At 46.2% G+C, this 13,525-nt stretch overlaps 1 protein-coding gene across 5 annotated transcripts in view; it reads right to left on the reverse strand.

The window, feature by feature from the left end:
• Emid1 (EMI domain containing 1) overlaps positions 1–13,525 on the reverse strand; it is a 47,863-nt gene that overhangs the window by 11,373 nt on the left and 22,965 nt on the right. For all 5 annotated transcript variants that reach the window (XR_007591479.1, XM_050141390.1, XM_050141393.1 and 2 more), the window contains exons 9-12: positions 12,949–13,047; positions 12,774–12,826; positions 12,366–12,428; positions 12,219–12,263 (exon numbers count right to left, since the gene is read on the reverse strand). Coding sequence is in view for 4 of the 5 variants with exons in the window: in XM_050141390.1 (XP_049997347.1) it covers positions 12,219–12,263; positions 12,366–12,428; positions 12,774–12,826; positions 12,949–13,047 (260 nt within the window). In the remaining variant the exon portion in view is untranslated. The remainder of the gene's footprint in view (positions 1–12,218; positions 12,264–12,365; positions 12,429–12,773; positions 12,827–12,948; positions 13,048–13,525) is intronic.

Consider the following 13,525-nt stretch of genomic DNA (forward strand, 5'->3'; position numbering starts at 1 on the left):
AAACAAAAAAAAAAAAAAAAAAAAAAAAAAAAAAAAAAAAGAGAGAGAGAGAGAGAGAGAGAGAGAGAGAGAGAGAGAGAAATCAGTCAACAGAATCAGATCCATAGCTGACTGGTGTTGTCAGCAGAAGACAAGGTATTTACTATATCCACAACGGGCTGGAGAGCCGGCTCAGAGCTTGAGAGCACTGGCTGCTCTCGCACAGGACCTGGGTTTGATTCCCAGCACTCACAAGGTGGAGCACAACCATCTGTAACTCTAGTCCCAGGGGATCCAACACCCTCTGCTGACCTCTGCAGGCACCAGGGACACATGCGGTGCACAGGCATACATGCAGGCAAACACTCATACATATAAAATGAAATTTAAAAAAAATAATAAAAATCTATGATAGATATCTGGATAATTCTGCAAACCTGAGCACCAGAGAGCCTAGTGGTTCAATTCCTGGAATCCACAGGGGAGGGAGAGAGATGCCTCCTGAAACCTGGCCTGTTTTCCGTACGTGCTCCCACCATCAAACACACACATAACAATAGTAAAGAAAATAAATAAATTAAAAAATTTTTTAAAGATTTATTTTGTTTTCCAAGACAGGGTTTCTCCATAGCTTTGGAGCCTGTCCTAGAGATCCGTCTGCCTCTAGCTCCCAAGTGCTGGCATTAAAGGCGGGCACCACCACCACCCAACCAAAACTTTTAAAGAGATATGTGCTCATGAGTGGTACACCAACAGAGGCCAGAAGAGGGTGCTGGGTCCCCTGGAGCTGGAGTTGCAGGCAGTTGTGAGCCACCTGACAGAGGTGCAGGGACTAGAACTTGGGTCCTTAGAAAGAGCAGTTATGCACACTTAACCACTGAGCAAGCTCTTCAGTTCCCTAAAAAAATCTTTTAAAAGAATCATTTGGGGGGACTGGAGAGATGGCTCAGAGGTTAAGAGCACTGACTGCTCTTCCAGAGGTCCTGGGTTCTGTTGCGAATTAGGTCGGTACGATAAATAACAAGGCCAGCTCAAGAATAACAGTTATATTTTAATGGTTAAAAAGGGGAAACTCACCCTACAAGAGTGGGAGGTCCGATGTCCTATCTGTCCAGCGGGCACAGCGCAGAGAGAGCAAGCACACCTGAGTCCTCCCCGTTTTTTCTCCCTGGGGTCCAGGTTGCCACACCCTTAATTAGATGTGATTGGTTGACAGAGTTTCCCCATCAGAGTTCAATTCCCAGCAACCACATGGTTGCTCACAACCATCTCTCTTTCTCTCTTTTTTTTTGTAATATATATATATATATTTAATATATATATTATGTATACAATATTCTGTCTGTGTGTATGCCTGAAGGCCAGAAGAGGGCACCAGACCTCATTACAGATGGTTGTGAGCTGGGAATTGAACTCAAGACCTTTGGAAGTGCAGGCAATGCTCTTAACCACTGAGCCATCTCTCCAGCCCCCTCACAGCCATCTATAATGAGATCTGGTGCCCTCTTCTGGCATGCAAGCATACATGGAAGGAATGTTGTATACATAATAAATAAATAAATCTTAAAAAAAAAAAAGAATCAGTTGGGCTAGACATGGTAGTACATGCCTGTAATCCCAGCTTTTAGGAGGCTAAGGCACAAGGATTGCTTGGTAGGAGTTCAAAGCCAGCCTGAGTTAGACAGTGAATTCCAGACCTATCTAAGCTACAATAGAGATCCTGTCTCAAGAGAAAAATAATACAAAAACAAACAAAACAAGAGATCAACTAGGATTGATATACTATGTGACAAGATGGAGAATGTGAAGAGACATAAATTGTTTATAAAAAATCAAAGGGTGTCGGGCAGTGGTGCCACACACCTTTAATCCCAGCACTAGGGAGACAGAGGCAGGTGGATCTCTGTGAGTTCAAGGCAGCCTGGTCTACAGAGTGAGTTCCAGGACAGGCTCCAAGGATACACAAAGAAACCCCGTCTCGTAACAAAAACAAAAACAAATAACCAAAAAAGGAAATCCTGAAAATAAAGTCTCATTAGACGTGGGGCCAGTGAGACGGTTTAGCAGGTGAAGCTACTGCTGCTAACCATGAACATCTGAGTTCAACCCTCTGAACCCCCAGAATGAGAGGAGAGAATCAACTATTTCAAGCTGTCCTCTGATCTCCACTTGTGCCATGGCATTCCTGTGTGCACACACGTACAAAATAAATAAAATGTGATTAAAATATTTAAAATTCATTAGATAGAACTAACGAAAGATTGTACAAAAAATTAACCAATTTTGAAGAAAAGCTGACTTAAACTGAAGCGCAAGGGAAAAAAGCATGCTTTTAAACACTGGGCCGGGGTGACCTCCTGACGGGTATGTGCTCTGCAAGAATGCAGTCTGGGCCCCAGGCCATCACCGTGTGTAACTGCCGTTCCAGGCAAAGAAGACAGTGGGCCAAGAACATTTCCCATTTCCCCTCGACACATTGTTTTCCTTCAAATTTGATTTCAAAACAAAGCAAAATACACTTTTTTGTTGTTGTTTGTTTTTTGAGACAGGGTTTCTCTGTAGCTTTGGTTCCTGTCCCAGAACTAGCTCTTGTAGACCAGGCTGGCCTCGAACTCACAGAGATCCGCCTGCCTCTGCCTCCCGAGTGCCGGATTAAAGGAGTGTGCCACCACGCCTGACAGGAAAACCTACTTTTAAAAATTATTCATTTTATGTGTATGGGTGTTCTGCCTACAGGCAGGTCTGTGAGCCAAATGCGTGCCTGGTGCCCAAAGAGACCAGAGAGGGAGCTGGATCCTTGAGTTATAGATGGTTGTGAGCTGCCATAGAACCTGGGTCCTCTGGAAGAGCAGCCAGTGATCTTAACCACAGGGTCATCTCTCTAGCCGCGGAGAAACTATTCCTCTTGGAACTAATCTCTAGAGTTTCATGAAAGTCTGAGCTGCCTGGGAAAGGGGATATTCATTTCCAAGTCCTTCTAGTTCCCAGAACACAGGGTAAGGCCCAACTGAGGGCATGTCAGAGAGCCCCCTGCCCAATACCTTAAAGACAGAACAGACATCGCAAACCACAACAAAAACTCCAGCTTCCCCCAACAACCACTGCATTATTAAAACCTGTCTGCCAGTTTCTGGTTTGTCTACTTGTCTGTGTGTATGTGTGTGTGTTTGTCTGTAGCCCAGGCTGGCATGAAACCATTGATGCTCTGCCGGGGTCACAGGAGTACGGCGCCGTGGCCAGCTTTACCGCAGTGTCTTTAACTCAGAGCATCATGGCCACTGCTCAACACAGAGACAAGGCACACTGGAACAGTTCGAAGACACTGAACACGCATCAGAATAGAGTCACAGATGGCAGAAATGTTGGAATTACTTTAAAACCGACTGCTGCCGAGGGACGCGGTAGCACACATCTGCAACCCTGGGACTCAGGAGACAGAGACAGGAATAGTAGGAGTTCAAGGTCTTCCTCAGTGTGGTGGCTGCGTTGGTTGTCAACTTGACTGCAGCTGAAATTAGCTCAAACCCCAGACTGGCTGGGCACACCTGTGAGGGAGTTTTGCTTAATTAAATCATTTGCAGTGGGAAAATCTACTATTAATCCAGATCTTTTTTAAAAAAAAAATAAAGATTTATTTATTATGTATACAGTATTCTGCCTGCATTATGCCTGCAGGCCAAAAGAGGGCGCCAGATCTCATTACACATGGTTGTGAGTCGCCATATGGTTGCTGGGAATTGAACTCAGGTCCTCTGGAAGAGCAGCCAGTGCTCTTAACCTCTGAGCCATCTCTACAGCACTCATCGAGATCTCTCCATATGTATTCATTCTATAAATTCTGTTACTCTACAGCACTCTGACTAATAATAGACTCAGCTACATAGTGAGTTCAAGACCAGCCTGTGATGAACTAAACTGTCTCAAAAAATATAACTTACTGACTAAAGTCATATAGTGTATGGGGTGGCGGAACAAGGAGGCAGAGGCAGGTGGATCTCTATGGGTTTGGGGGGTCAACCTGGTCCAAATAGCAAGTTACAGGCAGCCAGCCAGGACGAGAGATTCTTTCTCTAAACCAAAACCAAACAAGCCCCCAGGCATATAAAGCCCTCAGTTTAAAGCACAAAGGGGTATGATGGGGTGCAGTAGAGGCTTGCTTTGCATGCATAAAGGGCTTCCTCCCTCTGCAGTGGCCTTAGGTGACCCATGAAAATGGTTCCCTACTCTCTCAACCTAGAATCTCCACAAAGCCACGCAAATCAAGAGGTTCCAATCTTTATGTTCATCTTAAGGACACTGTGAGGCTGCCCAGGCCCCCAGGGGTATACATAACCCAATGTTTTCCAGGCATCTGGAAGATGTCACCTTACAGAAGTAGCGTGGGCCATTCCAGGGGTATTACACAATGTTGGATGAGCCCAGGACAAACAGTGGGGCTGGACACCAGGACACTAGCTTTAAAAAGTGTTAAATTTTAGTTATATATGCTTTTAAAAAGGCAGTCACGCTGAACTGAAAGATCAGTGAACACATCTAGGCGAACAGTGTACCAACAACTGGCTCATGGTGACTAGCCATACATGAGCTCCTCCCAGCCCCCGCCAATACATTAACTCCCCTGCCACACGGAGACAGACGATCCCACTGAAGACGAAGGCATGGTTCCTCAGCAAGATGGAAGGTTTCCCAGAAGAAAAATGTCCCAAGAAACTGAAGAAACAACACTTAAGGGACGGGGATAAATTCGGCATAATCTAATGCAAATAAAAGCAGAACCGTGGCAAAGGATGAAGAGGCAGAGGTGGGGCTGCGGGGACAGCTCAGTCGGTGAGGTGTCTGCTACACCAGCATGCAAGCTGAGTGTGGATTGCCAGTGCCGAGGTGCAAAGCCAGGTGTGTACAAGGCGAGGTACACACACACACACACACACACACACACACACACACACACACACGGTAGAAGAATATGTAAGAGTAAAATAGCAATAGGCGACCAAGTAGAAAATAGTAACAAATACAGCAGACATCAGCCCAACACTATCAACTACCCCTTAATACATCAGTGGTATATGTGCTGGCTGGTTTTTATGTCAACTTGACACAGGCTACAGGTACTTGGGAAGAGTGAACCTCAGCTGAGAAAATGATCCCATCGGATCGACCTGTAGGCATATCCTTAACTAGTGATTGGTGTGGGAGGAACCACATCTTCTCCTATGGGCAGTGCCAGTCTGGTGGTCCTGGGTGCTATAAAAAAACAAACCCAAAAACGTTTATTGCCAGGCAATGGTGGCGCACACCTTTAATCCCAGCACTTGGGAGGTCGAGGCAGACAGATCTCTAAGTTCAAGGCCAGACTGGTGTACAGAGTAAGTTCCTAGACAGCCAGGGCACACAGAGAAACCCTGTCTCAAAAAAAACAAAACAAAAACTCAACAAATCTCACAGACTAAACAGTCAAACAGATACTCACATTAAATAGAAAGACATAATAAAAATAAATCTTAAGAGGCCAGATGGGGCTGGAGAGTTAGCTCAGCTAAGATCACTTGTTGCTCTTCTAGAGGACTCTGAGGCTGGGTTCCCAGCACCCATGTGGTGGCTCACCGCCATCTGTAACTCCAATTCCTGTGGACCCAGTGACCTCTCCTGACCTCCACAGGAACCAGGGTGGTGCATATACATAGAAATGCAGGAAAATCACTCATACACACAAAATAAAATAAAATAAGGAAATCTAATTTTTTTTAAAAAAGGATCCAATAAAGTGCTTGCTGAGTTTAGACTTCCAGCACCACATGGCAGGCTGAGCATGTGGCTTGTACCTGCTCCTAGAACTGGAGCGCAGGGACAGGAAGGTCCTGAGGTTTGCCCATTAGGTGAGCTCAGGTTCAATGAGAGACTTTGTCTCAAAACCGAACAAATGAATGAATGAACGAATGAAATGGGAAGTAACAGAAGGCGCCTGATATTGACCTCTGGCCTCCATCATATGCACACACACACACACACACACACACACACAAGATTAAAAATTAAAATGTCTTTTAAGTTGTCTCTGTCCCAGTGTCTCCTCACAGCCGCAGAACAACAACTTAACAGAAGGCACTACAGCACAGCTACCCTGAAAGACACATTGGCAGTTTCTCTGATTTTTTTGGCAGGGTTTTGTGTATTCCATGCTGGCCTTGAAATCTGAAGCCGGGGATGATCTTAAACTTCTGATCCTCCTGCCCCCAACTCCTGAATGCAGGGATTGCAGGTGTGCACGACCATGCCTAATTCATGTGGTGCTAGAAATGGAACCTGAGAGCCTTGTGTCTGCTGGGCAAGCATTCTACCAACTGAGCTGCATCCCAAGTGTAACCCTGGCAATTTGTTAAAAACTAATCTCTGTGGTCCAGCAATTATGGTCATTGGTCTTTTACCAAAATGAGCTGAAAACTTTGTGCCTCCACAAAACCCTGCCTATACAGCATTGTTCATAATTTCCAAACTTTGGAGACAACCACAGCATCCTTCAGTATGCAAATGGATGAACAAATTTCTCAGTGTTATTCAACACTGAGAAGTCACAGAAAAACATGAGAAGATTGAAATCCAATATTATTAAGTGAAAGAAGCCACAGGAAAAGGCTACGTACTAGAAGAGTCTAACGACAGGACAGTCTAGAAGAGGCAAAACTATGGAGAGAGTAAAAAGACCAGAGGCGGTCAGTAGTCAGGTAGGAAGGAAGGATGGACAGACAATGCACAGAGAGTTTCTAGAGCAATAAAACTTTATTGTACTGAAAGGTAGTACATGGATGTTATGCCTGTTACAGCTTTCAAAGCCTCAGAATGAACAAATCTAAGAAAGAACAAGATCCTTGTTAGTGCAGGTCGGTCCAGTGTCATAGAGGGGCTGTCAACAGCGGAGAGGGTGTGACTGTATGTGTGGGGTTAGAGCTCTTTGCACTTTCCACCGAACCTAAGGCTATATAACATTTGTGTTAATTTTATTAATTAACTCCCAAATCCTGTAGGAGGCACAGAGGCCTTTGTGCTCACAGATGTGCAGTAGGGGAACCTGGAATGTTAGCTCAGAGTTGTTCTTTCAAGGGAAGGAGTGTAAAAGCCATTTCCCACCCAGAGGGCCGGAGCAGACCTGCTGTCTAGCCTGGTGACCTCTGTGAAATCTGTGTGGCTGAGACCTTCTGGCACCAGACTCTTTTCCAGGTCCGCTTTCATAGACTTGTGTTTTCAGTCAATCTACAGAACCTACTTTACGGAAGGTGTCACGTGTACTTCACAAAGGGTTTCTTTTTTTTTTTTTTAATATTTATTTATTTATTTAGTATACAATATTCTGTCTGTATGCCTGAAGGCCAGAAGAGGGCGCCAGACCTCTCTACAGATGGTTGTGAGACACCATGTGGTTGCTGGGAATTGAACTCAGGACCCCCGGAAGAGCAGGCAATGCTCTTAACCACTGAGCCATCTCTCCAGCCCCTCACAAAGTGTTTCTATGTAGTCACGTGTGTATTTAGCTTCCTTTGTAAGCTTTGCTGTGGACATGGGATTGAGTTCGCCACCCCCAGAATAGTTTTCACCAGGCTGTGCAGTGTTTCAATACACCCAAAATAAGCAACTCCCAGGATGTGAACCAGCACCGGCTACTGCTGCACGGAGTTGCCTTTTTGCCTCCTGTGGCTTGTGGCTCTGCTGTCCATGAAGGTACAGAGAGCCCCATACAATCCCCATGTACATTGTTACTACACCTGTTTACAGACGACCAGAAGAAATGGTGAGCAAAGACAAAACTGCACAGATCCAGGAATCTTAAGGAACCCAGAGCAGGTGAGACACAAGAATACCACACCCTACCACACCTAGCCACATCACTGCCATATCTACTGAAAACTAAGGCTAAAGAGAAATGTTAAAGCCAAAGGGTCACACACACACACACACACACACAGAGGGTGGGGGAGGAAGAGAGTGAGAAGAATAGTGACAACTAATTTATTGTGAGAAACTATATAAGCAAGAAGGTCATAGAGCAATCATTACCTTTAAAATGGTACAAGATGATAATTTTATATCCAGCAAAAATGTCTTTTACAATAAAACAATAAAGAGTACCTTAACCGGGCATAGTGGTGCATGCCTTTAATCTCAGCACTCCGGAGGGAAAAGTAGGTGGATGTCTACATGTCTACGAGTTCAAAGACAGCCTTGTCTACATAATGAGTTCCAGGACAGCCAGATATAGAGAGACCCTGTAAAGTATCTTACTTTTGATTGATTTTTTTTTTTGAGACAAGATTTCTCTGTGGCTTTGGAGCCTGTCCTGGAACTCCCTCTGTAGCCCAGGTTGGCCTTGAACTCACAGAGATTTGTCTGCCTCTGTCTCTACCTCCTGACTGCTGGGATTAAAGGTATGCGCCACCACTGCCCGGTGGTTTTTAAAATTCTTGTTGATGAATGTTTTCCCTGCATGTATGTATGCGCACCATGCCCATGCAGGGCCCATGGAGCCCAGGAGTTGGCACTGCATGGTTGTGAGCCACCAAGTGACCCTGGGAACCAAGTCCAGAGCCTATGTAAGACCGACAGCAAACAGCAGGTGCTCCTAACCACTGAGCCATCTCCCCAGTCTCGGTTTTTTGTTGGTTTGTTTGCTTATTCTTACTTTTATTTTTATTTTATGTTCTTTGGTGTTTTGCCTGCATGTGTATCTGTGTGAGGGCACCAGAAGGCCTGGAACTGGAGTTATAGACAGTTGTGAGCTGCCATGTCGGTGCTGGGAATTGAACCTGGGTCCTTTGGAAAAGCAGCCAGTGCTCGTAACCATTGAGCCATCTCTCCAGTCCCTGTTTGCTTTTTTTCTCTTTTTTTGTTTTTTTGAGACAGGGTTTCTCTGTAGCTTTGGGGCCTGTCCTGGTAGACCAGTCTGGCTTTTAACTCACAAAGATTTGTCTGCTTCTGTCTCCCGCATACCCCAACCCCAGGCTTGTTTGCTTTTCTAACTGTTTTTTAAAGATATTTTTTATGTATTGGTGTCTGTGTGAGGGTGTCAGGTCCCTTGGAACTGGAGTTACAGACAGTTGTGAGCTGTCATGTGGGGGCTGGGAATTGAACTCAGGTCCTCTGGAAGAACAGTCAATACTCTTAACCTCTGAGCCAACTCTCCAGCCCCACCTACTTGTTTTATTTTATTTTATTTTTGAGACAGGGTTTCTCCGTAGCTTTTTGGTTCCTGTCCTGAAACTAGCTCTTCTAGACCAGGCTGGCCTCGAACTCACAGAGATCCGCCTGCCTCTGCCTCCCGAGTGCTGGGATTAAAGGCGTGCGCCACCACCGCTGGCTCCTACTTGTTTTTCTAAGACAGGGTTTGTAGCCTTGGCTGGCCTGGAACTTACTATATAGACCAAGCTGTTCTCTTGAACGTTTGGCCTCAGCCTCCCATGCATTGGGAATATACGTATGTGCCAGCACGCCTAGCTTTCTCATTTATTATCAATTAATTAATTAGTTAGTTAGTTAGTTATTGCAATGGTTTGAACTCAGAGCCAGACAAGAGCTCTAACACTGAGCAACACACCCATCCCCTAAAAATAGTTTTAGCTAAGTTTAGAAAAGCTAAAGGATGTTCTTTAGGCTAACAGGAAATGCTATCAGTGGTATATGGTTTGGTTTTCATCTTCAGCGTGGGAACAGTGCATGCATCAGATTGGCATGTCTGTGGGGCATTCTGACGGCAAACAGGGCCCAGTCCACCGCAGGCAGTGCCACCCCTGAGCAAGTGCTCTGGGTTATATAAGAAAGCTGGCTTGAGCACGTCCCAGTGTAACCAAGCCAGTAGGTCATATTCCGTCATGCCCTCTGCTCTAGCTCCTGTCTTCAGCTTGCACCCCGGCTTCCCTCAATGACGGACGGTAACCTGTAAGCCAAACGAACCTTCTCTCTCCTCCAGGCTGCTCTGGTTATGACATGTATCACAGCAACAGGAAGCTAACTAGGACAGACAGAACTCTGGATCCACAGAAAGGTACAGCATTCGAAATGAAACAGCATCAGAAAACCGAAAAGACTACAGCCATCCCTCTGCATTCACATGGAACTCATTCTCCTGTGGGTACCAAATCCCTCAGTGAAAGGCTTAGTCTTGTATGCCACCTGCAGGTGGAGAGAAGAGTTCATCTGCCTCTAGATTCTTTATACCAATGTATTGTATACTGTATCATCAGCCGTACGCTTGCCACTGTACGGCTTAAGAACTAGTATGACTGAGCCTGGTGAGGAATCCCGGCTACTCAAAGTGCTGAGGCAGTAAGATCGCAAGCTCTTCAACCTTGGCTTGCATGAGCAATTTAGTCAGACCCTGTCTCAAAATGGGGGTAGAGTAGGGGCTGGAGAGATGGTTCGGTGGCTAAGAGCACTTGCTACTCTTCCAGAGGACCCAGGTTCATGTCTCTGTACCCATGTTGGGTGGCTCAGACCACCTCCATCTCCAGGACACAGGACACCCTCTTCTGGCCCACAAGGACCCCACCACCAGCAGTGGTAAACACTCACACACATATACACAAAGATAAATATAAATCTTAATAAAAAAGATGGCTCGGGATGTAGCTCAGTGATAAGGTTGCTTGCATAGCATGTGCACGGCTCTGAATTTGATCTCCAGTAACCAGAAAAAATGAATAATAATTTTAAATATCTGTACATGGTCAATATGGGTTCAGGATTTTGAGGGTTTTTTTTCTGTAATATTTTCAAACCATAATTTTTCAAACCATAGCTGCAGAATGTGCAGTGTTTAAATTTGTGTCTTTTTTTTTTTTCAAGACAAGAGTTCTCTGTGTAGCCTTGTCCTGGAACTCGCTCTGTAGACCAGGCTGGCCTCGAACTCACAGAGACCCACCTGCTTCTTCCTCTGCCTCCTGAGTGCTGGGATTAAAGGTGTGTGCCATCACGCCCGGCTATCTTATTTTTATTTTTTAATGCTAACTGACTTTAAAGCAATGATGACAATGACATGGGCGTGAGGATGTATGTGGCTTCAAAGATACCCGCTAACGAAGCTGCTCGATGCCCTGGGGTCAATCCTCGGCACTCTCAAAAAACTGTTGTGGGGCTTATAACGAATGTAGAAGAGCACAGAGCCGTGACAGCACAGGAGGAGGATGCGACTAGGACCGCGCACACTTAGAGCACCTACACCCGTGTGGGACACACACTCACAGTTGGTGTAATACTGAGGCATTATGTAATTCACGTAAAACATGGTGAAGGAAGGACAGTGTTGTTCTTAGCAGCTGTGATCAAACCAACAGAAACAGGGCTCGCTACAGCCTATCAGTGGGAGCAACAACCCCCAAGTACTCTCTCCTGAGGGAGGCAAGTGAGTCCGCGGCTCAGAAGCAGAGCAGTGACTAACTGCAAAAGAAGACGAGGAGAGGAGCAGAGCAGAAGAAAAGAGCAGGTAAACAGATACCAGCTGTAGATGGTGACCTAAATGGCAGACTCTGGAAACTGCAAGACTCATGTTATCTACAAGAGATGTACTTTGAATACATTGGCACCAACATGCAGAGACAGCAAGTATTACAGCATTGGTGTGGTGACTCTAACGGACAACAGAACAGAACTGAAGGTTTGTGTTCTGGAGATGTAAGTATCAATTCCACAAAGGCAAAGGCAGCGCTGAAATCCTAAACATGTATCTGCTTAACGACAAAGATTCAAAACACATGAAGCAAAAATTGGCTACATTAAGGAGAGAAATAGACAAATCTACATTCAGAGATGGAAAAGGAAAGAGAAATATTAGCCAGGCAGTGGTGGCACACGCCTTTAATCCCAATACTCAGGAGGCAGAGGTAGGTGGACCTCTGAGTTTGAGGCTAGCCTGGTCTACAAAGCAAGTTCTATGACAGCTAGAGCTGTTACAAAAAAAAAAAAAAAAAAAAAACAGACACAAAAAGCAAAAAAAAANAGAGAAAAAAAAAAAAGGAAAGAAAAGAGAAGAGAAGAGAGAGAAAGAAATACAGGGCCAAAAAGTCATGCAGAGAAAGAAATGGATATAGAGCCACAGACAGACAGATTGAAAAGGGCAGAAGATGGGTCCCAGCAATGGGCAGCAACTGATAGAAGGAGCTCTGAATCACACAGGAGAGTCAGGTGCTCCAGGTTCAGGAGCCTGGGAAGATGGGATTCTGGAGGGATGGGTAGGGGAAGAGCGCATCACTTACCGGCAACCCCATTAACCCTTGGGGGCCAGGTTCCCCAGGCAGCCCCTATATAAGAGGGGGAACAGAATTAAGTTAGCTGATGGCAGCTATCACCTAGGACCCCACAGCCTCCCCAGATTCCCCCACTGAGGTCACTGGTGTACTCACTCTCTCGCCTTTCTCTCCTGGGTGGCCAGAGGGTCCTTTGGGTCCAGAAGAACCCGGGGTTCCCTGAACAATAAGACAGGGCCTCAGTCTTGTGCTAGGGTAGGTATATAGGACAGGGGAGACAGGAGATGGGGACAGAGGAAATGGGAAGGGAAGCCCCAGCTTGGCCCGGGCCTCATAGCAGGCCCAGTACACAGCAGGCAGGTCAGACATCCCCACCCCATGAGCCGGCTGCAGCCTGAAGAATCCCCCTCCGCCTCCAGGGATAATAGTGCTTCTTGTTGGGTGAACTGAGTTAAGAAGATTTATGGCAAGCACTTTGCATATCAAAGTATGCACTGAACGGCTGGATGAACAGACGGGAGAATGGAGTTACGCATGGATGATAGAACCTGGATAAAGACTTACCATGTGTCCAGGACTCCCAGGGGCACCCGTGGGGCCAGGAAGTCCAGGAGGACCTGAATAAAGCAGGATGTCTTCAGGAACAGAATGGACCACAAGGCTAAGGAGTTTCCCAAAAGCCACAGCCCTGCTCCTTTCTACCAACCCCTACCCTTACCCCAGCCTGGATTCAACTTACCCATGGGCCCTGGGGGGCCTGGAGGGCCTGGGGGTCCAGTGGGTCCTTGGGGCCAGTGGCTGCCAGTCTCAGTGAAGGTGTTAGACAGTAATGGATCTCCTGGAGGGGGAAAGACAGCAAGTGAGCGGAGCTGGGGGAGTAGGCCATCAGCCATCGCCTGTCCCTTCTGCCACATTGGCTCTGACTGCCCTACAGGACAGCCTGCAGCACAGACAGGGCCACCAGTACCTGCTGCCAGGTACAGAGAGGAAGGGAGCCTGGGTTCTAATCCTACCACAGTCTGGTTAGCGACATTAAGAATGCCTCTCTCTGGGCTGAAGAGATGGCTCAGTGGTTAAGAACATTGCCTGCTCTTCCAAAGGTCCTGAGTTCAATTCTCGGCAATCACATGGTGGCTCACAACCATCTGTAATGAGGTCTGGTGTCCTCTTCTGGCCTGCAGGCATACATGCAGATGGAATATTGTATACATAATAAGTATAAAGAATGCCTCTCTCCTTTGCTGGCCCTGTACAGTTACATGCTGAATGAAAGAGAGAGAGTGGAAGCTGCCTTTTGCCAACTGTCTACTGTGTTT

The sequence above is a fragment of the Alexandromys fortis genome, unplaced genomic scaffold, assembly GCF_014885135.2.
Source record: "Alexandromys fortis isolate MF-2015 unplaced genomic scaffold, M_Fortis_MF-2015_v1.1 scaffold_7, whole genome shotgun sequence".
Classification (NCBI taxonomy): Eukaryota; Metazoa; Chordata; class Mammalia; order Rodentia; family Cricetidae; genus Alexandromys; species Alexandromys fortis.